Genomic DNA, 15,491 nt, shown 5'->3' with positions numbered 1-15,491 from the left:
TATTTGATTGAGTACAAAAACTACCTTTATATTGAGTGTTATGAACAATCTACGGACTGTGATTTTATCTCGACATACCGTGTACACACAATTTTAAATCTAAAGGTAATGTAAATGTTGTGTTGTTATTTGCTGTCGCGACTTTTTCTAACGTTAGCTTGCCCTGATGTAGCAGATTGAACCTCTACGTCACATCCGTTAAGGGGGTCCCTTTTTTTTTGTTTTCCCGTATCCGCCATTTCAGTTTTTGAACTTAGTTGTCATCGGCCGTTACCGCATTTATGGAATTGTGACCCTTGCACTTCTCTTATTTCCAACAGTTGGACAAAGGGGTTATCTTTAGGGCACCGAGAAACGATTTTTATCCCGCGGCTGAGATTTTGTGGCAGTGAATTGATGCGCAAAGGGCCAGCTGCGGATGTCGTCTGTTTACTAAACGTGCTCTAGGCGCTAAAGTTTTGTATGAGTTGAAGGCTTGGCTTGTGGATCGCGGGAGGGAGCGCAGGGAAGGCCCGACGACGCCTCAGCTTCGGGTTGCTGATCATGGCCGGCAATTTTGACGCCGAGGACCGTACCAGTTGGTACTGGGGTCGCTTGAGCAGGCAGGAGGCTGTGTCGCTGTTGCAGGGGCAGAGGCACGGCGTGTTCCTGGTGCGGGACTCCATCACCAGCCCCGGCGACTATGTGCTCTCGGTGTCGGAAAACTCCAAGGTCTCGCATTATATCATCAACAGCATCAGCAATAACCGACAGTCCGGTCCAGGTAAAGCAAAATCGTATACCCTCCCCTCCCATTTTAATTATGAATACAGCCCGCTTGCATGACTTGCACCATTGGGGATGCACATGAGTAACGTTAAACAGTTGTTGCTTTTTTTTATGTTTTTACTTAGGGTTGTCCAAACTTTCTTCCAAGTGTTGGGTTCATAAAATTCAAAGAATGTTAGGGCCGCTATGACTAGAGTGCAAGCCGTTTTCAACGTTAGAGGTACAACAGGCAATTGATTATTTGACAACTATTCAGTTACCAAATTATTTGGAGAATTATTTTGAATAGTTAATCGACCTAAAATGGTCCAAAAGCTCCAAATTTGTGCTTCTCAAGCAGACATATTTTTATATTCCTGCATGAAAGGAGACTGGTTATCTTGTCGTTGAATTAAGTTAAGAAAGTTTCAAGCATCTGGCTCAAAATATTTGAGAATTTTCTGTGATGATCAACCAAAACATAAAAAAAGAAAATTTGCACTGTCATTTAGAAAAATGTTTCGCTTCTTTAGTAAAGGAATTTCAATTACAGTAAAGCATGCTTTTAAAAAGTTAAGTCTTCTTTTGATCGACAAAATATTAATCGCTTATATACTTTTTAGTTGCAGCCCTAGTTTAGATTGATCATTGATTTGTAAAAAGAAAAATAATACCCGTGTGTTTTGTGACCAATAGGATTTTATATATATATATATATATATATATATATATATATATATATATATATATATATATATATATATATATATACACACACCAAAATGTGTATTAGGAGGCCTTCAGCCCAGCAACGGCAATATTCAACACCACTTGGAAGATGTTTTGTGTTTTTTAGTTTACAAAGTTGCATGATAAAAAGCATACCATTTTTCCTATGCTCCATTCCAGCGAGCTTGTCGCATCCAAGGTTTCGAATTGGTGACCAGGAGTTTGACGCGCTCCCTGCTTTGCTAGAGTTCTACAAAATCCACTACTTGGACACCACCACCCTAATAGAACCCATCAACAAATCCAAACACACGTCCTTTATCTGCGTCGGCCCTGGTGGTGCTCCTCCACCTCGCCTGGAGGACGAGTACGTCAGAGCGCTTTTTGATTTCCCTGGCAACGATGACGAAGATCTCCCGTTCCGAAAGGGTGATATCCTCCGGGTTCTTGAGAAGCCTGAAGAGCAGTGGTGGAACGCTCAGAACTCTGAAGGCCGAGCGGGGATGATCCCGGTGCCCTACGTGGAGAAGTACCGTCCCACGTCCCCGGGTTCGACGGTTGCTTCCAGTGCACCTGCTGCGTGCCCAGCAGGTGGGGTTGGCATGTTGGGGAACTCTGATGGATCTGCGGCTCCGCCCGGTGCACCGCTAATGGGAGATCCCAGCCAGTATGCCCAACCAACCCCACTACCAAATCTTCAGAATGGACCGGTCTTTGCCAGGGCCATACAGAAGAGAGTGCCCAACGCATATGACAAGACCGCCCTGGCTTTGGAGGTAATGTAATTAATTGTGTGGTCATTTGAATGTTTTGTTTACTATAAGAACCAACCTCACGTAAATGATGTTCTTCTAACTGTCGTTAGAATATCCTGTCTTAATAGTCAACTACTAGAACAACTAGAGGTTCAGTATCCTGCTCAAGAATATTTGAATGTGTTCGCCAGGGTCAGGAGTTGAATCCACAACCTCCTGATTTGGAGACGAGCGCTTTACCGCTGAGCCGGACCCCATCAACATTTACTAATTTACTATTGATGAAAAGCATCTTTCCTGTAACTCTTCGCATTTTGTATTATTAAATAGCAAATATTGAATATTAAACTTGATTCAATGTTATGCTAATTTCAAAATTCCCATTTGTCTGCAGTCACTCACAACACAAATGAACATGGGCCGATTCATGACATAAAAAGTGGCGTATAATTTATTAATCATTGCTTCTTACAAATAGGGGCGCCATTTTATTTAACCAATGATGGCCCCTTTTTTTATCTTTATAAAAAAAAAAGTTCCAACATACCATACCATATTTCACAGGCCACAAGACTCGTTTAAAATCCATCAATATTCTCAACAAAAAAAAACCCAACATAATTTTTTTTTTTTAATGTAATTAAAACGTACTCACATTTGAAGTAAGAAGTTATTTTTATTTTTTATTTATTTATTTTTTAATTAACAGGCCCGCAGGTTACCCGTTCGGTCCTTGGGGGATACCTGCTACCCATGGTACCACATTGGTGACCCCTAATGCTGTAATTCACTAACTTGCGTGCAGACAGGGTGTTTTCACTTTTTTTTCTCTGTAGTGATCAGATGTGAGTGTGAATGTTATCTCTATATATGTAACCTGTGTTTGACTGCCAACCACTTCAGGGTTTACTCTGCTTTTGGCATCAAGTCAGCAGGGATATGCTCCATCCTCTCTGCAACTCTTAACAGAAAATTAATGGACGGTGTAACTGTACTTACTATATTTATATCCCTGAATTGAATATTACAATCTTAGCATTCGCATTTAGAGGCCCTCTGCATGGGTACTCTAATTAATTTCGGAGTACTTTTGTCTCTGCATCAGGTGAGTGCTTTCCAACAAGTGACCTGTGCTCGCCTCATTGATTACTGTGGCTGAGTGGTCCTTGTCCGGAAGTAGGCGCGGGGCTCCTACTGAGGAGGAAATAGTTTACGGTTGGGGAGTCGGACTGTTTCCTCTAGGCTCAGTGAAGTCGGAACAGGATGAGGAGACTTGAGAGTGCTACAAAGACCAGCACACTGCCATTGTTATAGTTCTCAATTTCAGTATGTCTTAAAAGGCCATATCTTGGAAATTCGACTTTTTGTCGCTTTTAACCATTAATGTTAACTTCCCTCCACCTCAAAGTGTTACTTTCTTTCATCGATGCATTTTGAATAATTCCTTGCTTATACTGCACTCTGTACCGGCCCCACCCAAGCTGACAAAAATTGGCTTTGAAGTAGATCATTTACCTGGAACTGTTGTTCCAGTGCCAATCCCAGTGGCGGTTTCCCGAGGGGACTGATTTGATAGAAAGAATGGGTGTGTACCATCTTGACACCTCGTTTTGCTTTGTTGGCAACTCCAGTTCATATCATTGTCAGTAAAACACCTGTTTTGGGCTTTTTCATTCACTCTGAAAAAATAACATTCTACTGAGAAAGATGTCCACATCGGCAACTATAATACAGTACATCGTTTATCAAGCTATTAATTTTATTGGAACAAATTTTTTGTGCTTTTCTTTGTAATTTGCATAAGTATAGTGAAGCTTCATTTAGAGTCTAATAACTTGCTGCTGAACTCACAGCATTATCTGCCGTAAGTAGCTTGCTCAACATTGCTCCCGTTATACTACGTAGCCCCGCCACCCCCTATTGGGCAAGTTTGCTTTTTGTGCTCTCTCCAGTAGGTCAGAAAAATGACTCAGCATTGATGCTCTGGATAGGACTGTTAATTATTAGCTCACATTTCCTTGTCTTGGTGTCTTGGATCCCTTTGGCTTCAGGCCTCTGTCTCTCGTCACTCTTTTTTATCAATTGGTGTGCAGTTTGTGGTTATGCTCTGTTGAATTGAATGTTTCTGCTGCAGTGTGCTGTTTTGCAACATTCTCAACTCCACCTGGCGTATTCGTACTTGTAGTAATTGAGACATTTGTCCGCATGTGCCTTTAATACTGAAGCCAGTGATGAGGGTGACTGCAGGAACTATTGGTGCTTTCAAAAGCTGTGTTAACAAAATACAATACGAATGGTGATTAAATACGGTTAACATCCAGGACAGTGAGGTACGTTGGCTAAAACGACCACACCCTTGTGGCATGCTGCAGGATATCCTCCTGGGGAAAGCAAGTGCAGGAAACACCTAACTTGTTAATTTCAATTTCGCAATGAGTATAGTCTAGACTCCCTGACAAATTGTCTATATAATACACACCGTTATCTAATGCAATACCAACTTTTACCACATTGAAAAATGCACCTTAGTCAATCAAGTATCTGGGATTGGAGTCTTAACTGTTTTGTTGTTGCCCTTCGGGGAGAACAAATTTGTCTGTTTTGATGTTTTATAAACATTTACAAATGTAGTCCTGTTCCTCAGTTTGTAGGCTGGGAATATTTTTAGAATGGATGATTTTTTTGGTTGTTTTCATCATTTAATCGAATAATCAGATATTTCATTTTTCATGAAAGCTTAAAAAAATAATCTCAGCTCAGCTTGCGATAGTCACATGGGAGGCATTTTAAAGGCATTAATTGGCATAGTTATTAAATTGAAAGAATTTTTACTTTTACTTTTTACTTTTTTACCATTGAATGTAAAGACATAAGTTTAGTGCTGTATTTCATTGTCTTGTTGATGCTCCCAATTTTTCTCCCCCTCCAGGTGGGCGACATGGTGAAAGTGACTAAAATAAACGTGAACGGCCAGTGGGAGGGCGAATGTAAAGGCAAACGTGGCCATTTCCCCTTCACGCACGTTAAACTGCTGGACCAGCACAACGCAGAGGATGAACTCAGCTGAGAGTGGTCTGGCAGATGCAAACTGGACACTGGTGTTAGACCCCGCCTCATACCCCGTTGCCCCCTTGCGCCTCATGTCACCGCCTCACGTCTGCTCTACCTTTACCACGGAAAGTTTCCCACATTCACTATGATAAACAACCACCAGAGAACCACCACTGCATATTTGTGACGGCCCCTCACCAACACTTCTTGCTCTGACTGACGATGCAAAGCGAAAGATGGGCTTGAAATGCTTGTCCAAGGATTTTGTAACATGTTATCCTCACTATAGTGACACATAGTTATTGCCTCTCACTCCTTGAGGCACCATGCAACTTGGCCATTTCCTTATCCTGTGTTTGAGCATGTTGATAAAAACTCTGCACTGTGTCATTTTTCACCCCTCCCCCTCATGGCTCCATCTAAGCTGGGTGGAAGGTAAAGACGTTTCTGAAGTCGCTGGCTCCAAGGAAACTTAAATTTAGCTTGGGATCTCCACACACTCGTTAACGTTGCGAGTTCAGAATATCCTGAAATTTTAAAGAATGATATGGTGTGATTTTTTTTTTTCTTTTAATTTACTTTAAGAAAATTCAGGCCTTAGCAGGAATTGAGTGTTCGTAAAAGGTGAACTGCGCTAACTGCCTTTACCTGACTGCTATTCTAGCTGCTATTAAATCCACAGTATTAAGAGAGCTGTGCACAGCCATAGCTCGGTTCTCTTATCGATCGGTTAGGTATTAATCGGCACAAGGTTTTTGCGAATCTTTCTTTCGACTTCTCAGGTCATGACTTCCTCAGCTAGCTTTAGCTGACCTGCTGAAGTGTCGAGTTTGAATTCAATCTGTCAATCTGACTGGAGTTTGTGGACAAAAAGTAAGCCAAATTCACAATGCGAAGTATTTTTGAATTCGCTTGTGAATTGATCTGATTTACTGCCCTGTCAGCACAAGTCCAAAATGTGAAAGTTGGTCGCTAGTTAACTCAAACTTTAACACTGTGATGGAAGGGCGACAGTCAAGGATGTACCCGCCCAAAGTCAGCTCATTTAGGCTACAGTACATTCGCGACTCTAATGAGGAAAAGTAATTTAGATCAAACTTTAAAACATAGATTGTCCCCCAATTTAAAAACCAACTCAGCAAATTGTTTTAAGTAAAGCACTTGCTGACTTTGTTGCGCTGACTAACACTGATGCCAAAAATTTCAATACTTTATATTTTAAAATTGTTGCAACCAGGGTTACTGTTCTGTTCTGTCCTAGGCTACATTCACGCTGCAGGCTGAAGTGACCCAAATTACATTTTTGGGCCCCATGCAAACCTGTATCTGATCTTTTATTTGCCGTGTGAACGACAGTTTACAAGTTTTGCCCTTCATTTCCACACATGTACAGTATATAATGCATTGTGATTTTCATGACATGCCAAACTATTATTTATTTGTCTTGGTAGTCTTTGCAACAGATTGTTGTCGTCCCATTATTTAGTTCATACAAGACCTTAGCGGCTTCACAATTATATCAAAGGAGGAGAAGTAAGCGCCACATGCGTTTTCACAAAACTACGCTTATGTCGGCAAAAATGAACATTGAGATATTGATGATATATTCCAATTTAACACTCCATTCGCTTTCAAATTATATATAAATGCATGAAGGTAGTTACAGTAGTTTGAATGTCAAGTTGAAATCCGTAGTTTTGAGAAAAAGTACATTTAAAGTTTTGGTGCATTACTCTTTCAGTGGTGCCCATCATCTACTAATCCATTAATTTTGCTCACTTTGATTACAATTTGAACCTTTTGGCTGCTGGGAACTGAAAGTCAAGACCTTAAGGAGGTTGTTTTTGTAGAAATAAAATGTCGATAGACCTCTGTCAAATTGCTACTGTCAATAACTTAAAAGCAATCTCTGAGATAAACCTGGTTTTGTGAAAATGCATTACATGTTTTTGTCCCCTTTTTTTTAACTAGTTTTCTGTCATCTTGCACCAAATTTCTTATTGTATTCCTTAGATGTATCAACTTGTCTTTCTTCTGTGATTTCTTATCTAGTGCTTTTTCTTTACTTTTTCTTTTTTTTAGTGACATAGCCTTTTTATTTTAATCCACAAACATTAGTTATATTAACATTTCACTCAATGGTCATTTCATTACAAGTCATTTTGTTAATTCAGCCTCCCTGCCTGACAATCATTTCCTTGTTAACCCACATAACATAGGCACGGATTGGATTCAAGGTGACTGCCACGACAGGCATAATGTATGGACACTTCTTATATGATTCACATTATGTCCCACACACCAAAACACTTTCGGGTGGCACTGAGAACAAATACAAAGGTTGCTATCATGTACAGTACCTGTTCTTTGGCCATTAAAGGAGATGACTGAAAACACTTAAATTGCTTTCACGCTAAGTTTGCAATGATACACATGGCCCTCAAACGAAAACAGAATGTTATTGCTCTCATGACTTCATTTCTAATACTGTATGTGATGTCCCAAATTGTGACATTCATAACACATTTGAAATGGCATCAAAACTGATTTTATTGGCAAATTTCCAACATGTGGTCTCGGCACTGCATGCAGCAGTTGCTTAGTTACTGAGATAAAGTGTAACACAGAGTATTCTAAGTGATCATACAAAAAGCCAGTTTTCTTTCATGCAAAGTGAGGGGTGGCAAAATGCCACTGGGAATTGTGAATAGCAGTTGTGTAATTTTATTATAACACTATATTCTTTCGAGATAATTGTAATTAACTTTTATTTTCTGTAGCATGTGATGTGTTAATAAACTAGTAAATAAAGTTAAAAAAACATGACCATTTCTCTCGGGGTTTGTTTTTTTTTGGATCAGTTATTTAAAGTGTAGTACCTGTACCACAAGTGCTGCTGAGACTCCCTCTAGTGGTATGCAAAAGACTCACAGAATTAAATGTTCAAAATTGCAGATTCAGGAGGAAGCTGGGACAATGGACGGATTTCCGGTTTGTTTTGGCGTTTGCTTTTTTTTTATGTTAAAACATTGCGTCGTTATTCAACATGTTTTTATGATTAAACAGCAGGTCATATTGACCAATGACAATATTTTTTTTTATCGGATTAGAATAAACTGTCGGGGTTTTTGGAGCGGTACAGTGTGTTTGTAACCTGGTTCAACAAACTCAAATAAAAAAAGTGCCGTCAGAAAAGTTGCCAAAGATGCATAGGCGTCTGCAAGATAAATAATGCCATTTAGGATTTGACTGTTGGGGTGCCGCTGCAGTTACATGATATCCTCTTGGACAACTGTCAACATGAGGTAAATTTACGTGGTTTCACGGAACGCTAAATGCATTTAGGACATTTTCGGAGATGACACGCCAAGATGATTACACACGATCTCCGTTTAAAGTCAAACAATGCGTATTCGACGTAACAGAGCAGACGAATCAGGTGCGTGTGTGACTACCCGGATGAGACTGGCCGCCATCTTTATTCCATCCCCTCTTTTTCTGCCGGTTGGGCGGAACATCATTCGAGTCGATCCACTTGGTTTCTAGAAACCGCCGACACACCAGGCAGACACATTATTGTGTTTTTTTTCCCCCTCGACAATTCTATTTGTCACTTTTGACTGTTCCCCGCGAGCGGTTCTATTCGCAATGGCAGAGCGAGAAGAGTGCGTTTACCAGGCTAAACTCGCTGAGCAGGCCGAGCGGTATGACGGTAAGCATACTCGGAGTGGGACATGCTCGCCGCTGGGTTTCCCCCTCTTTGCTAGCTAACGCGTTGACTGAGTGGAGCTTCGCTTAACGTTTTTTTTTCGCTTCTATATGTTACTCGGCGACTTAAATCCACGTAACTAATGCTAGCGATGGACATTATCAACTAGCTGTCATAATATAAAGGGGGTTTGTAACAAGTGCAGTCCAGAAGCTAACGTTAGCGAAAGGGCTACAACAAAATGGCGGATCAGTCGAGCGTGAGCTGTCAGGAGTTACCTCCCTGCACCACCGTCACATCGGCAGAACACTTTTTGTGTATTAAACGAACGCAGTGGATTTGCTAGTGTTTTTCGACATTGCCGTAAATCGGGTTGTGGGATTTCGAAGAAAGTTGGTCGCCCGAAGTGAAACGTGTGGGGAGTGGGAGGACAACTGTTGACTGGATGGGCCGTTCCTCTGCCGTTCTCATGGCCACGCAGTTCTGCTCGATTTACCAAAATGATCCCCTCTTCTTCCCTTTCTGATCTGGTCTACCTCTCGTTGGACTGCCATGCCATTAGTGGTCTCATCGGGGCTGTTTTTAGTCGCCTGCCTGTGCGACAGTTATAGGTTGCTTAGTAACGTTAAATGAATGTGCCATGACTCACTCACGGGATTTGGAGCTGCAGGAGACATTGATTGATGGTCTACTGGCCGCATGGAAACCTGGCTGGAATGTGGTCAACTTAATGTGGTTGTTCTGCAGTAGGTTTCGCGTTATTATATTTTTCAGGCACGTTTGGAGACGTAAAATAGCTTAGTAAATTCTCAACAAAGGGTGTTGCCGCTTCACTTTCACCTAGCGTGGTCATTCAGGTAATGCAGGTTTTAGCTGCCTGTTTGTCACATTGCTTATACTGAGCCGTTTTGTAATCCCGTGAAGTTGTCCTTTTACCGCAATGGTATGTAATCCCGATTTAGAAGAAATGTCAGCATTGTGTGATTTTAGTCAGAATATTCTTCTGACCCCCAGTGTCCACGACAGCGGACACAAATTAAAAGGTTTGGGTCAAAGGTAGTATTACCAGCTTTTTGACAATGGCAATGCTGTAACATTACAAGATTGAGTGTGTACAATGTGCTTGAATGGTTCTGTAATTTATTTTAAAAAATAATTATGTTTTGTCAAATTTGGCCATAGTAAAAGAAATTAATGAAATTTTAAATAGGTTTTGGTCTATCAAAAGAAATTCGAGTAGTTTAATGATAATGCGAACTTTTGTCTGACTTGGAATACAGCTGCTGTGCATTAACTATTGCATTATTTGTTGGAATTATTTGATTTAATCTAGCCACAAGTGTTGTCAACGTTGTAATTTAACTTTATTCTCATTTCTAATGCATGACACCCACCATAATTTTACGGTTTGGAAATATCACTCCTTTGCATCCATGAATATAGTGCAAAATTATGCATGTGGTATTTAAGAGCAGCAGCAACATAATTATACATTTGTGGTAGCAAGAGCATGTTGTCAACTAAAGCACAAAAAGTATGTCTTTGCTGACGTGTTGACTTCCCTTTTCTACATGAACCTGTAAGAACGGTAAAATACATTTTTATTTATTGTGTTTTTCTGTAATGTTGCCAGTAATCAGACATGATCAAACACAATTCCTTTCCTACTTCCTACAAACGTTATGTATAGTTCAGGACTCTTAATATTATGGGGCGTTTGTAAGCTTATTGTACAAAAAGCTGTTGAAGGTACTTGTTTGTGTTGAGTTAAATATTGGAACGATGCAAATACTGTATATAAATAAAAAAAGATTTATTTTCAGTACTCGGACACAAAGCTATTTTGGTGGTTGTAAATGGTGAATTATATTTTTGTTGTCACTATTGGTCATATTCGTAGTATTTTTGTTGGGATTTTTGTTTTTACTCACATCTGTATCCTAGTAGCTTGAGCAAATAGGTAAAGTTTTTAAGGGAAAAATAAATATGCTATTCTTAAAAGGGTTTTGCTTCTGCCTGTGCTTATTTGTTACTAAGTATGACTCTTGACTGTGTATACTACTTTATAATTGAATATACAAACGTATCAAAAGTCTTAAAATAAAAATAAAATGTGCATGTTTGTAACAGATGGCATCCAAACGCAGGCACGATACACGGGAGACTCAACAACTAAACAAACGTGTTGCGTGTGTCTTGTCAACAGAAATGGTGTTGTATATGAAGAAGGTGGCAGGCATGGATCTGGAGCTCACAGTGGAGGAGAGGAACCTACTATCAGTGGCTTACAAGAATGTGATTGGCGCTAGGAGAGCTTCCTGGCGGATAATCAGCAGCATTGAGCAGAGAGATGAAAGCAAAGGCGAAGAGGAGAAGCTGAAGATGGTTCGGGAATACAGGAAAACGGTAAAACATTTTGCATGAAAAAATAGCAGCCGAATATCTCATTTAACTCAACTCGTTGTTACAAATTCGCTCCTCAAATTCAAAGTGTCTCGCTGTGTACTGATGTGAGATCACCAGCTCCTATTAATAATACACACTTAGGATCTGCTACCGAACAGACTGCATCTGAGTCATAGCTGGCAACTTAGTGCACTCACTCGCCTTTATGAAAGGAAATAAGAGCCGGCTATTACTCAGGGAGAGGCCAGAGTGTGTCACAGAGAGGGGAGGGACTGTTGGATTGCAGTCTCTACTTTGCTGGGTAATCCTGCTGGAACAATTACTCTTTAACCAATAAATCATCTACATATTTAGAATTTGACGTTTAGGAAAAACAGGTTGTATACTCCAATAGGTATTTGGTGGGTGATATATGGAATTCTAATGTTTTTTTCTAAAAGGTTGAGGATGAGCTGAAGTCTATCTGTGGTGACATTCTGGAGGCCTTGGAAAGGCACCTACTCCCCTCTGCTGTTGCTGGAGAGTCAAAGGTCTTTTACAACAAAATGTGAGTGGATGATGTCCAAAAAAGATGACCGTTGCTTTATTTTTGTGTGACCTAAATTTTGCCGCATAGTCCCACGCAGCACGCTAGGCATGAGAGCCACATTTGATCTTTGTACAATTTCAGGAAGGGAGACTACCACAGGTACCTGGCTGAGTTTGCCACAGGCAACGGCAGAAAGGAAGCTGCAGAGCAGAGCCTGGTGGCCTACAAAGCGGCTACTGATCTTGCCACGCAAGAGCTGCCACCCACACACCCCATACGCCTTGGTCTCGCGCTCAACTTCTCCGTCTTCTACTATGAGATCCTCAACTCGCCGGATCGCGCTTGCAGGTTTTTCTTGCAACCGTCTAATGTTTTCAAATTGTTTTGCTAGTTTACAAACTGAAATTGAATCAGGTCAACGAGCAAGACAATTTTGACCCGAATGAGAAATTGCTTCATATCTGTGGGCGAAGATCAGAACCCAAGCCAAAAACTCTACCTCTTTGCTTGCTGCTCAGGTTGGCAAAGGCTGCGTTTGATGACGCTATTGCAGAACTGGACACGCTGAGTGAAGATAGCTACAAAGACTCCACACTTATCATGCAGTTGTTACGTGACAACCTGACACTATGGACTTCAGATATGCAGGGAGAAGGTGAGACACATGTTGTCAAATTTCTTTGCCTTGGTCTGTTTCTACAACTTGATGCTAATACAACGAAAGAGCACGCTGTCTGCTTGTCAGCACATGTTTATGAAAAGGCCGATGTTCAATTAAAATCTGGGAAAAATGAACTTTTTTGAGTACTACTCGTGCAATAATAATAATAATGGCAATACTAATACAATTAATTCCTTTTGGGCGGGTGCTTGTAGAATTAACGGACTTGCTAGCATTAAAGGCATTTGAAAAATGTCTGACATAATGAGCCAGCTAAAATGATGAGGTAGTCTAAGATGGATGATCAACTAATGATTCACTCAAATAGCATTAGTGCACTATGCTTCCCTTGTATGAACGACGAATAAAGGTTAATATAATGGTTTCAGCGATACTGCTGCGGAATAACATCTTGCACAACTACCGTAATTCCCTAATATATAAGACACTTTTTTTTGTCACCCTAAAAAGATAGCCAAAAGTATGGGTACGTCCTATAAACGGTAACTTTAAAGGTTAGACACCCCCCCCCCCCAATGACGTTCGAGGAAGATTGGATCCGTGAATTTCGGTATTTTAAAAATCTGATAGTATCAGATAGCGACTCACTATCTCATATTTTTCATCATCTTCGTCTTCGGTTAGATTCTTAAAGGAAAAACTTGACTCATTTCCCGCTTTAACTTAAGCCTGTTCTGACGTTCACTTTAACCTACGTAAGAAGCATGTTCGAATTTACCCCGTAAAAACACTCCTGTGTATGATTCTTTATAATCTACAGGGAATCATACAAGCGCTGGCTAAAGCGTTTGACTTTGGCAAGTCCACCGGCCCATGTTGTTTTGCCGCCCGTGTGAAGCTGCCACCTGTTTGTGTTTGTCACTTGACAGTACTTTGCTGTGTACTATTGCAGGAGAAGAACAGACCACAGAAGGGCTGCAAGATGTGGAAGATGAAGCACAGACTTAGAGAAGATTTTGCCACTATCAGCCTACAATTTGTGACCCCCCTAAAACTCAACCAATTCATCACACTCCTTTGACTTCCTTGTTTGTCCTCCCGCTTCCTTATTTCCCTTCCCACTCTTTTCTTCAGCCTCTGACACTCCAGGACCCGACTGGGCCCTGGAGTTTTTAATTTTTTATTTTCTTTCTTTTTTTTTTTTTTTCTTTTTGTTTAATTAGCCCATACGCCACTACCACTTCATTCAGTCAGGAAATACAATGTTAGATAGACAAAGAAAAGCCTCTGGGGTTTTCTTTCATTTTTTTTCTTGTTTTTCTGTCCCTGGTACAAGCGGTTCTGAAATGTTATCTTTGTTTTCTTTATTGTGTTTTGTTTCTTTTTTGCTTTTTCCTCAATATTTTTATCAGTTGCCGGATGTATTGAGAATCTTTCTTAATGTAATTACAGAAATTAACTTTTATTACTGAAAATGTTGACTATTAGTTAATGGGAGCTATTTTATCTTTGTTTTTAGTGAATCAATGTTAACCTTTTAATGGGCACTTTGGAGAGCTGCAAGTGTCTTTTTTTTATGTTAGTATTTCAGAGGACGTTGGCAACATTTGCGATATCCAAGTGGGGCAAAGAAGTGCTTTTAAACCAGTCTTTTTTTTCTTCTTTCTGTTTCATGTAGGTATCTTTGGACTGTACTTTGTGCTCAATACTGTAACAGTGCACATATGCCCGGAGGTTGCATTATCACTTGTTATTTGAATTAGAAGTAGAAGAAAAGCATAAAGATTGGCCCCGCTTCCTCATAGAAGGCCCAAAAAAAGATGGTTGTTGCGCTCGCTAGTATTCTTTACTGCAGCTTTCCCCAACTTCGTACTGAAGCTCCTTTTAGTTGAGAGCATATTTCACTGCAAGCAACTTTTGCTTCTCTTCTTGTTTTGCTGCATCATGTGTAACTTGAGCTGATTTGTACTACTGGATATCTGACTGGAGCCACAGACAGGGAATCTGTATTGTTCTTACTGAAACACAGCATGGAATTAACATTAAACAGTCTAAATTAAAAGAGAGCCTTATGTCTTGTTTTTGTCAAAATTGTTTTGGAAATTTGGCTTTGTTTATGGGATCGTTAGAGCCGTCTTTCCCAAGACAGTTTTAAACCATTGCGCACAACAAATTGAGCAAAAATCATAGTGTGATTAGCCTTTGCCTCGCTTTATCTGAATCTCTCTCTTGTGACGTCAAAAATCAAAGGTATCAATCTTATGTACTGTTGATTTTTTTTTTTTTTTTTTTGGGGGGGGGGGGGCACAGCCTGTAGTCACATGAAACCTGAAGAGGGCAGCAAGGTTCACCTAATCCTGACTGGACAATAACACTCAGACCATCCCAAGTACATATACAGTGTGTGCTGTATGTCAGTGTAGCTGCTATTAGGCGTGCTTTATGAAGCCATATCATAAACTCCCTCCGGAGGGAGGATTGTGGCCTTAAGAAATTTAATCAGCTGACTTCCTGTGGAAATTCTTGCAGCGTGCTTGAGAAGTGTTGTCTAGCATCTTGTCTGAAGAAAAAAAAAAAGTCATTGAAATATTATGAACTTCCTCTGCTGCAGATACAGCCCATATAAATAGCCAAGGTTATTTTCAGGTGACATTTGTGAGATTTTCTCCGCCCAGATCTGGCCAGAGAGCTGAGTGTGCATGTGGCATCTGATTACAAGGACTCCGCTAACCTTTTTCTGCCTTTGAAATCATCCTTCCATTGGGCCATTGTAATAAAGTCCATTGGGTTTTGAATGATAGTAATATTGTTAATAATAATACACTGCTGTGGAAAAAGTATTTGTTCTTTTTTCATATCCTGACTTTTTTGTGCATAGTTCCCAGCTTTTTTTTTAAGACTATCAAACAAATGGAAATATGATAAAGATTGCTCAAATGAACA

At 40.2% G+C, this 15,491-nt stretch overlaps 2 protein-coding genes across 2 annotated transcripts; both read left to right on the top strand.

Annotated features, from left to right (window-relative positions):
• The first annotated feature begins 222 nt into the window (after positions 1 to 222).
• crk (CRK proto-oncogene, adaptor protein) lies at positions 223 to 8,108 on the top strand. Its single transcript, XM_088426856.1, has 3 exons — positions 223 to 763; positions 1,657 to 2,252; positions 5,161 to 8,108. The coding sequence occupies exons 1-3, from the start codon at positions 544 to 546 to the stop codon at positions 5,296 to 5,298; spliced, it is 954 nt and encodes a 317-aa protein (XP_088282982.1). The 5' UTR covers positions 223 to 543; the 3' UTR covers positions 5,299 to 8,108.
• A 650-nt stretch (positions 8,109 to 8,758) lies between these two features.
• On the top strand, positions 8,759 to 14,614 carry ywhae1 (tyrosine 3-monooxygenase/tryptophan 5-monooxygenase activation protein, epsilon polypeptide 1). The gene is made up of 6 exons (XM_088426858.1): positions 8,759 to 8,994; positions 11,198 to 11,397; positions 11,838 to 11,944; positions 12,068 to 12,274; positions 12,445 to 12,581; positions 13,501 to 14,614. The coding sequence occupies exons 1-6, from the start codon at positions 8,931 to 8,933 to the stop codon at positions 13,554 to 13,556; spliced, it is 771 nt and encodes a 256-aa protein (XP_088282984.1). The 5' UTR covers positions 8,759 to 8,930; the 3' UTR covers positions 13,557 to 14,614.
• The last annotated feature ends 877 nt before the right edge of the window (positions 14,615 to 15,491 follow it).

The sequence above is a fragment of the Hippichthys cyanospilos genome, chromosome 11 (genome assembly GCF_059441005.1).
Source record: "Hippichthys cyanospilos isolate Australia breed blue-spotted pipefish chromosome 11, RoL_Hcya_1.0, whole genome shotgun sequence".
Classification (NCBI taxonomy): Eukaryota; Metazoa; Chordata; class Actinopteri; order Syngnathiformes; family Syngnathidae; genus Hippichthys; species Hippichthys cyanospilos.
The sequence above is the reverse complement of the archived record's forward strand: the minus strand, read 5'-3'. Positions and strand labels throughout refer to the sequence as shown.

Bases quoted from the DNA above. Each gene is read 5' to 3' on its own strand.
- crk (XM_088426856.1), top strand. From the start codon at position 544: ATGGCCGGCAATTTTGACGCCGAGGACCGTACCAGTTGGTACTGGGGT. The intron at 764-1,656 runs GTAAAGCAAAAT...GCTCCATTCCAG, and splicing joins TAACCGACAGTCCGGTCCAG to CGAGCTTGTCGCATCCAAGG. The intron at 2,253-5,160 runs GTAATGTAATTA...CTCCCCCTCCAG, and splicing joins AGACCGCCCTGGCTTTGGAG to GTGGGCGACATGGTGAAAGT.
- ywhae1 (XM_088426858.1), top strand. From the start codon at position 8,931: ATGGCAGAGCGAGAAGAGTGCGTTTACCAGGCTAAACTCGCTGAGCAG. The intron at 8,995-11,197 runs GTAAGCATACTC...TCTTGTCAACAG, and splicing joins GCAGGCCGAGCGGTATGACG to AAATGGTGTTGTATATGAAG. The intron at 12,582-13,500 runs GTGAGACACATG...GTACTATTGCAG, and splicing joins TTCAGATATGCAGGGAGAAG to GAGAAGAACAGACCACAGAA.